We start from the raw sequence: 18,146 nt of genomic DNA on the forward strand, positions 1-18,146 counted from the left end.
AATAAATCCAGGGCCTTCACGCTGAGCTACAACTTCAGCCCTTTTGTCAAATTTTTTTTTTTACTTGAAATAAGGTCTCACTAAATTGTCTAGGCTTGACTTGAACTCGCAATTTCCCGCCTCAGTTTTCCAGAGTGCTGGGATTGCAGGTCCTCACCACCATACTTGGATCAGTTTCAGGATTTTCCTTAGTTTTACTCATAACTTTTGGGAAAACATCTGTTGGAATGGAAGGTTAGGCTGTTTAACAAAGGACAGAAGAACATCTTTTTGGGCAGAAGTTACTGATATAGATGCTGGTGACAGGAAGCTGGATGTATATGCCAGTGTAGGAAGTGGGAGTGACTTCTGAATCCCACGAGACTGACTACTTGGCCCCAGATGATTGGTCCCAGTGTTCTGAGTCTCAGTTGTCCATCGAGTACTGGTGTCTAGGGGCCAGCATTAGAAGTAAAGATGTCTGAACTGAGCTGTTCTCCACGTGTGATTAGGCCATGATCCCAGACCTCTAGCTTTCTTAGATCCAACCCATTTACAACCTCTGATTTCCTACAGAGACTGTGATTTCTTTAATAGCCTTCTGTGAATTTCCTCTCCAATGCTGTCAATTGCAACTAGGGATTGACCAGGCCTTCTCATCTGAGATTTCCTTTTGGTGTTGCATATAGGATAGGCCAGTTCCAACTATATATTACCCTCCCTGGAAAGAAGCAGCTTTGAGAAGGACTCAACATTACATAGCTCTTCCACAACAATATTCCTTTTATTAATATTAATCACAGTTACGAGGTCTTATCCAGCAGAAAGAACAATTTGCATCAGGTAGAACTACATACAAAGACGTAAAACAATGAAACACACACACACACACACACACACACACACACACACACACACACACACACACACACACACACACACACACACACACACACACACACACACACACACACACACACACACACACACACACACCAACCACCAACCCAGCTAATCTCAACCCATCAAAGCTCTGAACGTGTCTTCAGTTTTGATCATCAGTGCTTAGGAAGAACATACACAGAACAGACGCAGCACAAGGTTGGCTTTCGTGGTCTTAGAGCATTCACAGAGCAGGAGATTCACCCTTGAAAGCAGCTAGACATGTAAACTCTCTGAATGCCTGGCGTTTAGGCTTCCTGCCTTCATGGCAGAGGCTGCTCAAAATTCCCTCTGAAGCAGGTGGGTCCTATCCCCCTGGCTGGACAAGCTGTGTGTGTGAAGAGTAGGTTGGCTTCTAGTCTAGGTCCAACTGTTCTTTATGGTCCTCTCAGAATAACTTGGCTAATATTGACTTCACAAGGGAAATGTAAAAATATCTCTCTTCCTTCTACCTTTCTTCCTGTCCTACCCTAAGTCCTCTGGCCAGACTCCAGCGAAGCCCAATGCTGCTCAAGGGTCCTTGGCCGGGTGATAAGCTAGGTACCCAATGCTTGGTGGGAAGGAGCCACTGTAGACTCCAAAAGCCTTTCCTTCACTTTAGCTAACTTAAGTAGGTCCCTCCATTAGTGAGTGAAGAGTTTGGATTCCAGCAATTTGCTGGTATCCTGAAGTGTCTTAGAAAGACGGAGGCTATAGCTTAAAAATATTAATGCCTGGGAGTTTGGAAACCATGACAACCACTCTGTTCTTGGAACCCATTTCAAGAACAGAGGCCTCTGCTCAAAGCCACTCTCTGCTTTTCACAGGGTTCGCTGTGTTCATAGTTGCCCTAATTTCTGAGTCTATGTCCGCAATGAAGCTTTTGTCCTTAAAAGAAAAAAGACAAGTGGACTGGCTGATGTTCCTTTGTGTTCGACCCCTCCCGTGCCCATGTCTCCGGGGGAAGGGAGAGGAAGTCACTTTCATCTTCCGGCTGGCTCAGCCTCAGAAAGAGGGTGCTGTGTTTCCAATACTCTGGTTCCTGCATTCTAGGTGGGCAGAGGATCTGCACTAAAGGAGCAGAAGGGGTGCTGGCCAGTCTGCTCTGAGCCCAAGGGCTAAGTGCTTAGGAGACTTCTCCTGGGAATTTATTTCTGTTGGTGACCTTGAGGGGTTGCCCGTGAGGGAGACTGAGGGAGGAGAGGAGAGGAGAGGAGAGATTTCCCTGATCTGTATGTCCTTGACAATCCCACAGAAGGAATATCCCTTCAGTAGGCAAAACCAAACCCTGTAGTTCCATGACACTTTAAGATTCTAAAGAAAGCCAGTGTCTCCCTCACAAGCGAAGTGAAAATGGTTAGATTATCACCAGAGCAGATGCAGATAATGAGATGAAGAGGAGAGAAAGGAACAAGGCTTCAATGGGAAGAAGGAGGCTCATGGTCCCGGAGAAGTCTGGTGCTGCCTTTCCTGGGGTCTGCAGGGTCTTGGTGCTAGCCCAGCCCCACATCCAGTGACATCATCACCACGAATCCCAGGATGGACGCCCAGGACGCCAGCTTCCCGTTACCACTAGGAGAGAATGACAGGAAGAACAGTAAGACCTCAGGGTCTCCAAGACCTGGTCTAGGCCAGAGGCCTCCTCTGCAGCGTGCAGTTCCAAAGGGAAATAAGCCTCATTCATCAAGCGAGCAGAGGCCCTGCTTAGTATCACCTGTGTCTCGACGCCCCCTGTCCTTTCCTCTCCGTCCATCCCAGGGAGCACGGGGGTAGGGGAATGACTCTGGGAAGGGTGAGGAGGAGCAGATGAGGCAGTGGGTCCTGGGTGGTAGGAGGAGGCTGCGCCAGGGGCAGACAAGAGGACAAGCTCCCCACCTGATCTGGGCTTCTGGGATGATGTCGTCCATGACCACATAAACCATGGCGCCAGCAGCAAAGGCAAGCGCATAGGGCAAGATGGGCTCAGCCAGCACCACAGCAAAGGCACCAAAGACCCCAGCCAGGGGCTCCACCATGCCGCTCAGCTGTCCATACCTAGGGATGGAAGGGACAGAAACACAGGCCACTGGAGGCCTCCCACGTGCTTTTGTTCACAGACGAGAAGAACTGGGTACTCTTCAGTTTGTACAATTCCTTCCTTGGATTTGGCACCCCAGGAAAATGGGGATTTCATGTCAAGCCCAGGCAGGAGTGAGAGAGGAAGAAACAAGTTTATCTCAGGGTCTGGATGTCACCATAAGAGCTCCCTGCCTTCCCCTCTTCTTCCTGGTGCTTCAGCTATATGAAACGACAGTCACAGTCCTTGTATTCATTAAAACAAACTCTATCAAACCTTGCCCTGTCCTTACCCAAATCTCCTATTCAGCGATCACAAAATAAGCGTGTACATAAACTAAGGCCTAAGGCCCTGAAAAATAAAGGCATTTTAAGATTGCTATTAGTAGGCTATTTAAGCACCCTTAGCATATATTGTAGAGTCGTGATCATTTTATCTAAGAAGTATCTGAGAGAGCCCTGATCACAGGGCAGAAAACCTTCTACATGTTGGGCTTCTGGCCTCAGTGTCACCACTGATGGTCCAGGTGACTGAAGATGGCCGTCTGACTCCCTAGCCCACAGCTCCTTCCCTTGAAAGTGGGACATGGATGTTGAAGGACAGTCAGGGAACAGACTAGAAGGCTGTCAGGGAAAGGGGAAAATCAGTGAGTGCAATGGTCATCATCGCTGCATGCTGGTCTTCACACTCGTGACCATATGACAGGAGCCATGAGAGTGACTCCCGGGGCAGGTGGTGGCAACATGTCACCTGACGCATGGGATGTTTAAAGCACAGACCCAAGGGGGAGATGAGCTAACACTGCTGGGCTTGGAGAGGTGTCGAAGTAGGGCACAGCCACTCCAGCTGGGGTGTGTAGAAGGTCAGGAGGTAGGATTTTTGCTTGAGCTTCCCCAGCCTTGGGGGACAATATTCATTTGCGTTACGTGAATCTGGATAAAGCCCCAGATTGCCTTCCAAGAAGTGACTGGTCTTGCAGAAAGCAGCTTACACAGTACATGAGCCGGGCCCTGGACACCAGACATGGCCTTGCCTCTGGTGTCGGCGCACTGGGGCACTCACCAGAAAGCTCGCCAGGTGGAGAAGCCCGCCCCTCGCAAAGGGAGGCTGACAGCCAGGCCCTCTGGGAAGTTCTGGATTCCAATTCCAATGGCCAAATTCCTGAAAAATCAAGAAGGCAGGTGAAGCTCTTATCTGCAGCTGTGAAACCACACAGAGGAGGAACAAAAGCCTTTCTTTGGTGCTAGGGAGCTGGTTGGGGACCTGTTGAGAGGCAGAAGAAAACGGTCAGGACTCACATGTAGGAGGACAGCACAAGTTGCTGGCAGGAGCGACATGGATCTGTCTCCCCATTAGTGTCCCGGGGTGGTGACACTACAGTGCCACGGTACAGCAGAAAACACACTGGCTGGGCATCAGGCTGGCTGCACCACTCTGCCCAAATCATTTCACTTTTATGCCTCCATACCTTGTATACAACCCAGGGATAATAACACCCATCCTTGTGGGCTGCTGTGTGACCCAGGGACCAGCACGTAGGAAGTGCTCCATACATCTCTGTGGCACAGGGACGGGTACATCACATTTCACCCAGAAGCACGTTCAGAAGTGAGGAACATTTGCAGAATCTGACGGCGGCACAGATCTGGCTGGGGTCTGGCATGATCACCACATTTCTGGGTGGAGCTCACTGTCATCCTCTTGCTTCCAGTCTCTGTGTTAGACTGGGGTGAGGGTGTCGTGTGACTCAGCCAGCTGGCCTGTGCCTGTTTTTGAAAACCTGCTTTGTACACAGATCGAGAATCGCCATGCAGAGGGAGAGCAAAGCAGAACGAGATACATGATTTAGCCAGGGACACAAGACACGCACGTAATCATTAATTCATAGGGCACATATGTGAAGAGCCCTCCTCGCACATGCTGCATACAGCGTGCATCAACCAAATGTCAACTCACAGAGGGAGCAGAGGCACGAAGAGAGAAAGACTGGTCAGTCTGCAACAGGAAGGACACTGGAGACCATCTCCCCCGGCAAGATGCCACCTCGGCTGAAGGGGCACAAGGGACAGCCCCTCCAAGGACGGCTCTAGCCATGCCTCTGTTCCAGGCTCCAACACAGAACACCAAGGATAATCCCCCGTGGTTAATTGTTTTTTTCTATACTGGCTGGGGATTGAACCCAGGGCCTTCTCACCGAGCCACACCCTCAACCATTTTTATTTTGAGGCAGGGTCTGTTTCTAAATTGCCAGGGGCTGGGCTCTCAGTATTTAATATTTAATCCTCATTTGGTTTGGGGGCTGCAGCTCACCTGGGTTTGCCTTTATCTCACCTCTATGCATACGTGCTTCATGGGCAGGGGTGCTCGCTGTTCGGGACACTCACCCCAGGCTCAGTTCAAGGAGACTGTTAGAAAATGACTGATCCTCCCAGAACCGTGTACTTGGAAACCTTTAGCTGGTATGTGGTTCATGTAATTAACTCTCATCCTGTCCCTTCTTGACAGCTTTACAGTGTCTCCCCTTGACATCCACCCATGGGCTTATCAAAATGATGGTATCTCAGAATTTATGATTAGCTCCTTAGTAGGGGAGCTGCAACGAGGTCTTAAGAGTTAGCAGGGCACTGAGCTCATCTTGCCAGACTGTAGGCGAGGACTGTCCCTAAAAATGGAGTGGATGGACAAGAGATCCCCTCCCCACTGGCCCAGGGATGTGCTGCAAGGCCTGCGCTCCAGTGCTCAGCCTCTGCTGCTCTCTCCCACAAGTTTGCCAATCCTCAGTCCATGTGACCTAAGGCTGCTCTCCCTTTGTTTCTTTAGGAAAGACTCAGACACGCGCTAGCCTCATCTCATGATCTAAGGGACAGCAAATGTTTCCTGCAAATCCCAAGAGAGTAAATATTTTAGCTTCTGTGGGCCACTGAACTTGTGTTGCAGATGCTTAACTCTGCCATTGTAGTGGAAAAGCAGCCACAGATAATACATAAACAAATAAGTGTGGCTGGGTTCCAATAAAACTTTATTTACATGAACAGGTGGAGGGCCAGAATAATTCAGTGGCTGCAGAAAGACTGGACAAGACGTTGGAACCATAGACACTGGGCATGCCCTGTCCTTCTTTAGGATATCACAGCCGTCCATATAGTAAAGTTTGGGGCAGTTGGACTTCTCATGTCCAAATCCTGGATCCATGGTGGATTCCCCTGAGATTTCAAAGTAGAGGTTGGGAGACCAGGAGAAAATCTGCTGCAGAGTCAGAGTCCCTGCAGAGATTCTCCACTGGGAGAAGGCCTAGTAGAGCTGAGAGAGAGAGGAGTCGAGGTAGGGACCCCAGAAGGGTGGAGATGTTGGCAGGATGCCATGCCAGCCTTTCACAGGCACCAGCCAGAAGCCATCCACCACATGGCCTGCAAACAGCAAAGAGGTAAAGGGTGGGATATCGTAAGGTTTTGGTGAGGACAGCAGGGCAATGTGAAGGTCACTGGTACTGGGCCCTCTTGTGCTGACTGGTCTGTCTGGGCTGCACAGAAGCTCCCAGAAGGAGTGGGCTCTTGCTTCTCCTCAGTTGGCCTCCTTTTTCCTGGTCACTTCCAGGCTCCAGCCCCACCAGGCCCCAGTGGTACTGGTGAATGGATAATTCCCAGCGCTACTGGATGGAGTAGGGTACTTTCCTATTTTATTGCACTTCAGGTATGGAAAAACTCATTGGATAAAGAGCTCTGGGGGCTGCTCTTAAGCTTCATCCTAGGCAGCTAGGGACAATCTTACTCTCCTACCACAGGTCCCTCCACTTGATGAGGGACAGGGCAGGAAGTCCACTGTGGCTTATACATACTTGCATTACACCTGATCTGTCCCAGTTTAACAAAAGAGAAGGGGGATTAGGAGAAATTAAATAGAATTAAAAAAAAAAGAAATCTAGCTATAGTTTTTTAGGTAAAAGTTATTGTTCTGTTCCTTGCTTTTTAAAGTATACACTTATACAAAGCAGTAGGCCCTACTGGGCCATATTACTTTTCCTCCTCTTCTGGGTCCCTAACTATCAGTGTCCAGCCAGTCCGTAGGGCATCTCCTTTCTCCTCAGAAGGTCTTAGGTTCTCCTCCTGTGTGGCTCTGCCAGGGTGGGTAATGAGTGTCCACCACTGAGAGGGAGCAGGATTTAAGACCTGAGTTAACAGCCTCATTTCTTCTTGTCCTCTTGGACCCAAGGTCTAGAACTCCAAATCCAGCTGCAGGACACACTGCCACTCTTTGTTCAAGGTGTAGGACCCCAAAGAGCCTATTCTAACCAGGCCTGCAAAGAACTAAAGTGTATTCTATAGACTTCTACAAACTTTGACTAGTGTTGTGCCTTAGCCGACCCTGGGCTCCTTAGTCCAGGAGCAGGGGACACTGAAGTATATCGCCATGGAAGAAACAAGCCACAAAGGCAAAGTCTTGCTAACTTTTCATTAACCCTTGCCTTGTCTTCTCTCAGAGAGTCCCCTACAATGAGCCCTTTCCCCTCATCCTCATTCAGTGTCCCCTTGTGCCCCCAAATGGTTGGGTAAATACAACCAGCTTTCTTGTCCTTATGCAAAGCCTCAGGTCCAATGAGGAAGGGCAAGGGCTCCAATCAGGCCTTGTCTGACATGAAGACTTGGTAGTTGGCGGCTGGCTTGCAGTAGATGGCTGAAGACTGCAGACTGCCCCCCATGTGTACGGACAGGAGGGTGACTTATGCCAGCCAGGCGCCAAGGAGTTGCCACCTCAATGTCACCAGCAAGGCAGTGGTGGCGCTCCCTGTCCAAAGTCCTGTCCGTGGCGTGGTTCTGGCTGCAGCCATCCGCCAGGCGGAGGCTTCCACAGCCTCCTCCACATCCTGCCCAGGAGCCACCATCCTGATAAGCAGCACAGAAACCCCATTCTTCTGTCCCTGGCAAGCCTCGTTACCTCTGCCCTGCCCTGGCCCTGGGCATGGGGCTTCCAGCCCAACTGGTGCCACACCCTCTGGATTCTGCCAGGTCTTTCTCCAAAGGGTGCTGTCTCACTGGGCAACCAGGAAGCCTCTCCGGTACTTGGGCTCCTGCAGTCCAAGCAAGGGCTGGGACCACTGCCTCTCTGCCTTCCTACCTTCCTACATGCCCCTTCTTAACTTGGGTCTTCTCCCAGCATACAAACACAGAAAGTATGAGCCAGGCATGGGCCCGGCAATGTCTGCTTGCTTTGCTCTATGTCATGCATCTGTCCAATATCAGATAATCAGAGTGACCCTGAGGAAGAGCCCAAACCACCCCATGCCCTCCTCCTCATCTATATCAGCTCTGCAACGTGACCGACATCCACAGTTCTCACACCTGGCTGCCCACTTTGGTCAACATGGGGTGATGAACTGCAGCACAGGGCCCCATGTGAGCAGATTAAAGTCTGCGGCAGTGTTCAGAACCCCTGGCCTAAGATGTCATCAATGGGTAAGGGTGAGGCTGAAGTCACCACTATCTCAGGAGCCCCTTTTCCACCAAGCATACCAGGGGGCCACTAGCAAATGTATCTGGAGGCGGGGTGTTTCCTGCACATAAAGTCTGATTTGGGGAGCCATGGAGGGGGCCCCAGGCACTCCCTCCCCCTGCAGCCCTACTGTGCTCCCTGCCTCGGCCTCCAGCCCATGCAAAGGCACCATGCCAGCCCTTCCGGTCAGTTCCTTGAAGTTCTGGGAAGGGAAGGCTTAAATGAGAGGTTTCCTTTCCAGGATGGACTACAAAAAATTCCCAGCAGTATTTAAAAGCCAGAGTGAGCAAAACAAGTCCTCCACCTCGCCCTGCAGAGGACAGCGAAGCCCCTGTGTGCTGGGGTTTGCTCCTCCCCAGAACAGCACAGAGATGCCATTGCTACTCTGCGCCACAAGCAAGTGGGAGGGAGGGGAAGTGGGATGAAGGGCGCTTTACGGAGAGAAACCACAGCTGTCCCTTCCGCAACCAGCCAAGCCCCATGGAGACCTGTCACCAGACCTGACCCAGGGCAACTGGGAGGGGGTCTTTTGAGAAGGGGCGGGAAGGGGCCGGCAGGGAAGGAGAGGGGGGAGGCTGGGAGGTGGGGTTTATGGTGCAGCCCCAGGAGGCCTCCCTGGAAAGGTGAGCCATGGCTCTGCCAGGGTGTGCTCTGCGTTGGAGTTGAACTTGGCTTGGGCTTCCAAACGTCTCTTTTCCTTTCCCTTGGGAATAGGAATTTGCCAGGGAGGGAGAACCAGACCCGGAGAACCAGGGACTTAAAAGTTCAGGGTCAGGGTTTGGAATGGAGATTGTTTTTTAAAGTTTGTTTCCCCTCATACTTTGGTTTCTTAGTTTTTGACTTTTTTTTTCAGACACCAAGGGGGAGCCGGAAGAAGGACTTGCAAGCAGAAGGGGCCAACGCATGCTCCAGCCCCTCGACTTGGGGGAGGAGGTGTGGGGCAGTGGCTGCTCTGTGAACGGTGTGGGGATCAGTATGCCAAGGAGCCGGGATGCCCAGAGTACTGTGTGACTTCTGGGACGGGGCCCAGCTTGACCAGGACTGCGGAGTCTCCTGGGGAAGAAGCACCCCAGGGCAGGTGGAAGAGGCAGAGACAACGTGGAGAAGGTGTACAGAACCCTGGAGATTGAGCAGAGGTTTAAGAATAAAATGCCCTACTGGGGACAGACTCATGCAAGTCTGGACACTCAAGAGAGCCAGTTCCCCTGCCACCCTCGTCACCCCATGGATGGGAAGGCGCTCCTGGAGGCTGCTGTCTCCCACGCACCCCTGAGGGACATCCAGAAACTGCGGCGCCCTGAAGGCTCGGGAGAGGTGGCCTCCCTGCAGGGACAGCAGCAGACACTTTGCTCCGGGTCTGGCCAGGAGGGACACAAAGGACCAATTCAGGCTGCTGAAGGCCAGGAGGCAGCTGGAAACCCCCGGGGGTGGGGAGACGTTGGGGGGTAGGAAGGGGCTGGGCTCACTCACAAATATTGACTCCGAGCAGATAGATGACAGGGCCCGGCCCCTGGCGGGTGCCAAGGAGGCACAGGCAGGGTAAAGGTGCTCATTCATCAGTTTGCCTCTCCGGTCTGGATGTGAGGGCAGAAGCGGACAGCCCAAGGGGGTTTTTCCAGTTGTCTCTGTCATACCTTAGTCTCCCAACCTGGTAGAGGGAACAGCTCATGGCCAAGGCCCCTCCAGGCTGTGAGGCACGAGACCCTCCCTGCCCTTACTTGCACTGACTGTGAATCCCCAGAGGTGGGCAACAGGAAGAAAGCTCAGAAGCAGCGGGTAGCTTCTGTGTCTTCTTAGAGGCCTGGAGGCAACGGGAGGCCTAACCCCATTCCTCCACTGCAGGCTCCTGTCTTACCTCCCGCATCCTTCCCTGCCAGGCCCTACACCCTACCCTGAGTTCAAAGTCAGAGAACACTCAGGGGTGTAAAGCCCCTGGAGGTGGCCTCCCTCAACACCTCCATTGTTAAGCAAGAAACTGAGGCTACATGTTCAATGCCTTTGAGGCCCTCTGGCCTGTTGCAGGTGTACTGTGGTGACCCAGACCCCACCTCTGCTTCATCTCTAAAAAGGGCATAAAACTCCAAACTTGCAGGTTCTTGTGCACCCAGGAAGCAATCACTGTGAGGTGTGGGTCCCACGTCAAATCCAGGGTGGGGCTCCTTGCATGGCAGCCACCGTGAAAATCACCCCAAGAGCCTGAATGGGACAGAGTGGAGCTGGGGGCACTCAGGCCTGCTACCCAAAGCCTGGGGGCCGCCCAACCTCACAATGATTTCTTCCCTACGCTCTACAGTCTTCTCAACTCGGGGGCTCCTGGTCAGACACATACCCTGAAATAGCAAGTGGCCAGCTGGGGTTTCACATTCAGCACTAGCCCCAGGCAAGAGCAATTACAATAAGCCCAAGCCACCTTTGAGGAAGGGTGTTAGGAAAGACCCCATCTTCAAGGACCTTTCAATTAAACAGGGGCCAACAGCCCTCTGGAAATGGCTGTGGTACAGCGGGGGCCATGGTAGATGTACTGAGCATGCGCACACAGTCTTCGGAGAGCATGACGTTCAAAACAGTTTCAAGCAGGCAGACAGTTTTAACAAATGGCTGGATGGGGAAGCACACTGCAGACAGGAACGAGTAAGCAAAGATGTGCAATGACAAGGTGGGCCCACTTGGGTCTTCCTCAACCCCCTGTCCCCAGATCAAAGTCAATGCACAAAGAAGAACACAAAATGCACTGAGTCAAAGCCTTGACAACCATCTCTCCCAGTGGGGTAAATGAGCTGTTAAGGAAAAACCTGAGCACAAAATGCCTCAGTCCCAGCCCAGAGCTCTTCCCAAGGCCCAGAGCACTGGCTTCCACCCCAGTGGCTCCCACCCATCTTTGGGAGTCACGCGGGGGTGTCCCAAAATCCGTTCATTGTCCTTCAAACTTTCATTCCAGGACTCGATCCTGGGGACGTTACCAGCAGGCATCAGCACAGGGCATGTGCAGTGGCACAGAGACTGCAGGATAATCCGGAGCTGAAACCAGCTGCATCTCTTGTTACCACACCCACCCCATCAGAGGGGAGCCTGAAGTCCACCAGCTAGAATAAAAATGATGCTAATCTTTACTTACTGCCATTTATTGGTTGTTGCTAAATGTCAGGCATGTTCATAAACTGCTTACATGTGGCAACCTGCTTTCCCCCCCTCAACCACCTCTTGAGATTTTGCTCTTAGTATGGCACCCATTTCACAGATGGGGAAACTGAAGTGCAGGGATTGGGTTAGTAGTCCCCAGGGCCACCCAGCTGGGAGGTGAGACAGCAGGACTTCTAAACCACTACTTTGGGCCCTCCGGGATCCATCACACCATCCTAGGGAGAGCTGGTTATCTGGTTCAGACCTCCAACAGCAGGGTAGGTCTTGCCCTACACCTTCCAGGCCGAAGTTCTATCATTCTGTCTCACTGTGCACAGCAAGGAGAACACACAAGATGGGGAAAGATGTGAACCAGAGCCCTTGAGGGTTTAACAGAGTGGGAACAGTTCATCATTAGCAGAGCATTTCGGCATCACTATGATGGGCGTTCAGAGTCACTAATTCATTGTGGTGGGGACCTGCTCTGTGCACTGCAGGATGTTTAGTGGTATCATTAGTCTTTGCTCACTAGATGCAAGGAGCAACTTCCGAGTCACAAAAACCAGAACATCTGCATAAGTGTCTAGAGTTCCCATATAGGACAACATCACCCCTGGTTGAGACCTGTGGACTCAGAGGACCCAAGAGTGTAGGTGAGCTGGCATCCTTGCAAAAATGTCACCGGGCAAGAGAAGGCTCCTGCTGCACACAGGGAGCCCTGGGTTCAGCCTTTCCTTTGAGAATGGCCAGGCTGAGTGGAGGTGCGTCTCTGCGAGCTCAGTCGTGGCATCGTATTCCTAGCATTGCACGTGGGTGGAATGCCTGATGACCACCAGGCCTGGCTCCCTTAGTCAAAGACAGAGGTCCTCTCTCACCTCACTGTAGCTTCATTCCAGGGAAGCTTTGGTCTTGCACACAGCGCCCCCTGGAGTTGTGTAGCAGGACATTCCTGTTTGAACTCCAACCATGGGTTGTGGCTCAGCCTGGGTTAGAGGTGAGTGTTCTCTGGGGAGGTAGTGGGTAGAGTCATGAATTTCTCTGAGAATTGGCAAGTGAGGCCCTGTAACCCTCAGCTTCGCTCTCCAGGCTATATTCTCCAGCCGGCTGATCGGGAAAGGAGAATGGCATATTCCTGACAAGCCTCACTTAACCCCAGCTTTCAGATCCTCCCGGGGCAACAAGCGTGTGTGTTCTTGCGTGGCAGGCCCTTACATACTGTTTTGATTGTTATCGTCCTGCCCTGAAAGGCCTGATTGTTCAGGCCTGGTGGTGACATCACCTGCTTCCCACTCAGCAGGCAGACTGTCGAGGTGTTGGATGAGCCTGCAGGTGGGAAGGGGCTGGGTGTTCCCCGCAGGCGGCCTGGCCCTACCTGCTCAGCAGAGCTGGCTTAGCACGCAAGGGATCTTCCACCACCTCCTGCCTGCGGTTCTGGGAGCTCCACAGGCTAGAATGACGAGATGAGATGACCCATCCAATCCCCTAAAGCCTGACGCTTTCCCCAAAGTGGGCAAGGAAGAGCCCCAGGCAGTTGAGCTACAAGGCCGGGTGTTGGCTTAGGGTGATTCAGGCTACCACTGTGGACTAGACCATTTCATGCAGAAGCTCCCATAGAACCATGGGTTCCGAGGCTCCCAGGGCCATGGCCTGGGGCCCTTTGCCTACTAAGTCTCCCAGCAAATAAAACCAATCTGTTGCAGAGGCTGGGTATGAGGCTGCTTCACTCAGCAAGTGGAGGCACACATGTGCCCGTGTGGCCCTCACAGGCTGTGTGCGAAGCGTGCTCTTAATCCTAGCAGTGCTGTAAGTCCCGGAGACCATGCAGATGCCCTTTCTCAACAGAATGGATAAAGAAGCTGTATTCCATCACACAATGGAATACTCTGGGATGTACAGCTGGGATGGGGGGAGCTCTGTACCTACATGCACGAGGTGGAGGCATCTCGAGACATTTTGAGTGAAAGAAACAAGACACAAAATAGTAAATGCCGTGTGGTCCTCTTTACAAAAATCCCTGAAAGGCAAAAACTGAGCAAGGCCCTCAGATCACCCCATTGAGATGAGCAGTCAATAGCCATTAGCAGTTTTATTTGCTCATTCTCCTTAAGCATTTGGAATTTGAGCAGAAACTAGTGACCCATTAAAGGCCAGATCAAAGTCATATTTCTGGGGAAAGAATAATTTCCCACTGCTTTTACAAAGACATTTTCTGTGCTTATCAGTCCAGAAAAGAGCACGAGGTATAAGTGCTCTGCTAGCTGAATTTTCAGAAACTGGCAATCTGGCAAAATCCACATCCAGGTCAAGAGACAGAACACAGCCAGCACCCAGTGACTCCCAGCCCTGGCTCCCTGTTCACTGCTGCATTTTTCAGAATTCATTTAATGTCACAAAAGGCAGAAAGAACAGGAGGCTGAGGCAGCTTCAACGAGGAGCTGATCATCAGCCTCGGTGTCCTCCAAGCTACCTATTCTCCGGAGCCATCTGTTCTCTGTGCTCATTCCCTCTCAGCTATCTGTAGCTCATTTTTTCGCCTCTTTCAAGGCTAGGTAATCTGGCCCTTCCAAAGTGAGAGCCTGAAAGTCACCCCCCGCCCTTCAGTAGCAGCAGCAGCAGCAGCTGCTCTGGGGGAAGCCAGCCATCACGATATGAGTACACTCAAGTAGCCACATGTGGCAAGGAAATCAGCCCTTCTGCCAATAGCCAAGTGAGTGCACTGGCTTGGAAGTGGACCCTCCAGCCCCAGCCCAGCCCTCAGATGGCCCGAGCTCTGGATAACATCTTGGCTGTGACCTCATAAGAGACCTTGAGCTGGGACCACTCAGCAAAGCCACTCCCAAATTCCAACCCCACAAAAAAAGTGAGATAATGCTTCCTGGCTTAAGCCGTCATGTTTTGAGGTGTCTTGTCAAAGGCAATAGAAACCCAACGGAGTCACCCCCATCTAAAATCTAGACTACTTTACTTCTGCGTTTTATTCACTCTTTTCCTCCTATGTCTCTCTTACTTCCTGATACCATTTCTTGTCCCGTAAACCTATTATAATAAATTCCTTTAACACGTCTCTTCTTTGTTCTTCCTCCCTCGCCTGACTTTGTACCAGAACAAGCTAGAAATCCTCATGTGTCCCCTTCACAATGCTTCCCAGTATCTAAAAGAGAGTGAGCCAGGTGCGGGCAGTCGTGAAACAAATGGTTCACAGATACAGGCCCCAGAATTCCAGCAGGGCCAACGCCTGCACCCGGCCATATGGGTCACTCAGCAGGGAGCACTGTCACAATCCTGTGAGCTTCAGTGTCTTTAGCTGTCAAACAAGGAGGGTAAATTGGGGGACCCCTGAGCTCTTTTCCAGATACTACGTCCCGTGACTCCTATACAAGGACTGCTTTGTAGGTTCTCTGGATTCCAGGGGCTGCCCCCGCCTTCACCAAAGCTCATTTTCCCGTCTGTGCACATCTGGGAAGCCAAAACACAAAACTATCTCATTGTGCACATCTGGACAGCATAAACCAATCACTCCAAGAGGAAACTCCAAAGTGCTGTCAGCAAAGCTGCAGTGCAGGCCAAATGGGAGAGGTTGAAAGACTCCTTTCTTTCCCACCTGCAAAACAATCTCCTGGGCACAATCTTACGAGCTGAATGCTTTGCCACTGAATAACATACGCTCTCAATAGCCTTCCACTGCGTCTCTGTCACACTGCTCTCTCTGCCTGGCGCCCAGCCAATGTAAAACTTCCAGAAAGAGACTCGCCCCCCCCACCCTTCTGTTCAGACCAAACTATACCTTCACTTGCCCTTGGGGCATGTGGCCAGAGTTCAAAGCTGAACAGCACCTGCTCCTCCTCCAACCCTTCAGGGAGAGTGATTGAACCCTGTGCCTAATACAAACTGAAGGGAACGGGAGCTTTCAGGCTACTGATGAGAAACCCTTGGCTATTCCAGGCAGTCAGGGCGGCCCCTCCCTTCTGTGGCTGGGAAGGGAAAAGCTGCCTGGCAGGATGTAGTCTCCTTGTTTGACAACCAGCCTGGGCTCCCCAGACAAACAGGAACGATTGATCGTTTCTTTACAAGATGAAATGAGTTCCAGGAGCATTGAACCGAAGACCAACAGGACAGGGAGGGTAAGAAGCATGGCAAGGTAGGGTGCTCCCCACTGGCAATTCACACCCAAGGATGTCAAGGGATCGATGGGGAGGATACCCTGATGCATGGAGGGCTCACGGGGCAACAGGGAGCCTTTGAGTTAAAGTTCTGTATGCAGAGGATGCTACAAAAAGAAAGTGAAGGTAAGTGGAGGCCTTGGGTCAGCACGTCTGGTCATCCTTCCCATCCTTCTTTGAACCTCCCTGCCTTCAAGTGACAGGGACAGGAGAAGCAAAACAGCACTCCCCTTAGGCTCAGAGTTCCCTCTGAGGTGAAATCACTGCTGTCTGCAGAAGCTCAACGGCTTGAAGAGCACATAACCCAGGCCCACGACTCTGCATGCAGTCAGGGGCTGGAGAAAAGTGAGAGAAATCTTGTCCTTCCTCCTGCTATGGGCTTTGGAACTTGGCTTCTAGCTAACCAGGAACTCGGGGCTGTGCTCTTGAGAAATAATTGTATTTTCTTGGCTTCCCAATATGCACAGTGAAGGGCGAATGCAGGTACAAGGCTAATGCGAAGGGGTAGGTGGGAAAGAGGATCATGAAGCGGGAGGCCGGGCACCTCCTGCTCTGCTACCAACACAGCCAAGACATGCACAGAGCAACTGCCTTACCCAAGTCACTTCCACCAGAAATGGCCTGTGCTGACTGCACACAAGAGAAAGAAAATGAAGACAGGCAGAAAGGCAACAAGGAAAATCACAATTTTGAAACTGCACTTTTAAGAAAACCACAGCGTCAGGATGCAGTCAGAGTTGCCAGCGGTTACTGTACCTTTCTCTTCTCTAGGAAACTCATTCCAAAAAGTCCCTAAGTCTGCAAATTGGGTCTGTGCTTTTCTCCTGGAAATGGAGCCCATGATTTTCCTCTAATATTATAGGTTCACAAATTCCACAAACCCCCAATCCTTAAGGAAGCAGTGGACAGCATATCTCCAAACTCCAAACAAATGCAAATGGCTTCTATTCTACCTTAGCTCACTCAACAGGTAATCAGCTGGGCAGCAGGAATGCACATCCTAGACCATCCATCTGAGGGACATCCCCAAGGCCACACGAAAACCCCCAGCCCCAGCTTTGTCACTCTCCTTTAAGTCTTTTCTGTGACATAAGTCACTGCACCTACAACCCACCCCATGGGTAGTGTGAACCGAAGTCGCCATCTCTTTTTGGGGGGACCTCCTTGGACCCCATCCAGTGACAACGTGACTATAGCAAGAACACTAGCACTGCCTCCTGAGCCCCTTGTCCTGTACCAGGCCCAGTGCTGGGCTCTGTTCTAGTAATTGCCCTACACAAAAAGCCTTATCAACCTATGTTATAGCTGAAGAAACAGCCTTGCAGAGGGTGTTGATCCTGTCCCAGATCCATTAGTAGTAGCTCGACTGAAGTTCCATCCCAGGTCTGCTGACCCCAGAGCTCAAGGGCTTCACGTGTGTTGCCCCCATATGAAACAGGGGCACTTTCAGGGGGGATCTTGCTATAATCTCAGTTTGTCAGGGGGCATCTGCGGTCATCAGCAATAGTTCAGACCCTGATGCCATCAATTACCAGTTGTCCACTGTGGGGTGGGCCCTAGCACAGGTGTTATAAAAGATCTCTGTTTGCTGTAAAATAATAATGCTCTGTGAAACCCTTTAAAAGAAAATGAGGTTCCCAGAGTTTTCAAAGGAACTGCTGGCTTCTGACACATGTCTGGTGGCCTTTACACTCTTGAATAAGTCAGTAGCTGGCCAAAGAATTCCCTGGTTACCATATGCTAGGCTTACTTGCTCTAAAGGAATGCCCCCTGAGGGGTGCTTCCCAGGAGGCCAAACCCCAAACTGAGTGTGGGAGGAGATTAAACTTGTCATCTCCTGGGGTGGTGGGGTGGGGTGGCACTGAGCATTGGGTTGGGATGGGGAGTAATGGAAAGTTCAATCTCAGGAGAACACAACCCCAGCTACAAAGGGGCATGGAAGGAGGACAGAGGAGCTGGGTATGGTGGTACATATCTGTACACCCAGGTCTCAGGAGGCTGAGGCAGGAAGATATCAAGCCTGGACTCTTTAGTGAAACCCTGTCTACAATAACCAAAGATTTTTTTCTAAAAAGGGACAGACCAATGCTCACCATGTACCAAAATAAAGGAACAATGATGCCAACAGCTGCCTAGGTCTCACCTGAAAGGCTAATGGAGACCCATGGCAGCCCAAGTCCATCAGCTGAGACCTGAGAAGAGCGATCGGCCATGCTGCATGGAGGAGTGTTTCCAGCGATGATGGTCTCCTACCCCGTGCAAAATGTCATCCTAAGGAAAGCAGCCCATTCTCAGTGCTCCTCAAAAATGTCAGGGTCGGAAAAGGCAGGAGACTGTTTCTCACTGACGCAGTGAGATGAAGGAAACAGGACAGCCCAGTGTGGTATCAGGCTAACAAATAATACACCAACCAAACAAATATC

The 18,146-nt window shown here is 51.3% G+C and overlaps 1 protein-coding gene across 8 annotated transcripts in view; it reads right to left on the reverse strand.

Annotated features, from left to right (window-relative positions):
* Positions 1–1,992: 1,992 nt before the first annotated feature.
* Positions 1,993–18,146, reverse strand: part of Slc39a11 (solute carrier family 39 member 11) — a 412,155-nt gene continuing 396,001 nt past the window's right edge. For 6 of the 8 annotated variants that reach the window (XM_010640585.3, XM_033767348.1, XM_033767349.1 and 3 more), the window contains 3 exons: positions 4,019–4,117; positions 2,776–2,934; positions 1,993–2,472 (listed from right to left, as the gene is read on the reverse strand). In XM_010640585.3, the coding sequence (XP_010638887.1) occupies positions 2,394–2,472; positions 2,776–2,934; positions 4,019–4,117 (337 nt within the window). In that variant the 3' untranslated portion in view covers positions 1,993–2,393. Of the gene's footprint in view, positions 2,473–2,775; positions 2,935–4,018; positions 4,118–18,146 lie in introns of those variants that run through there. The other 2 variants (XR_783584.3, XR_004518544.1) reach the window with 1 other exon arrangement.

Source organism: Fukomys damarensis, unplaced genomic scaffold (genome assembly GCF_012274545.1).
Source record: "Fukomys damarensis isolate Sample0158 unplaced genomic scaffold, DMR_v1.0_HiC HiC_scaffold_23, whole genome shotgun sequence".
Classification (NCBI taxonomy): domain Eukaryota; kingdom Metazoa; phylum Chordata; class Mammalia; order Rodentia; family Bathyergidae; genus Fukomys; species Fukomys damarensis.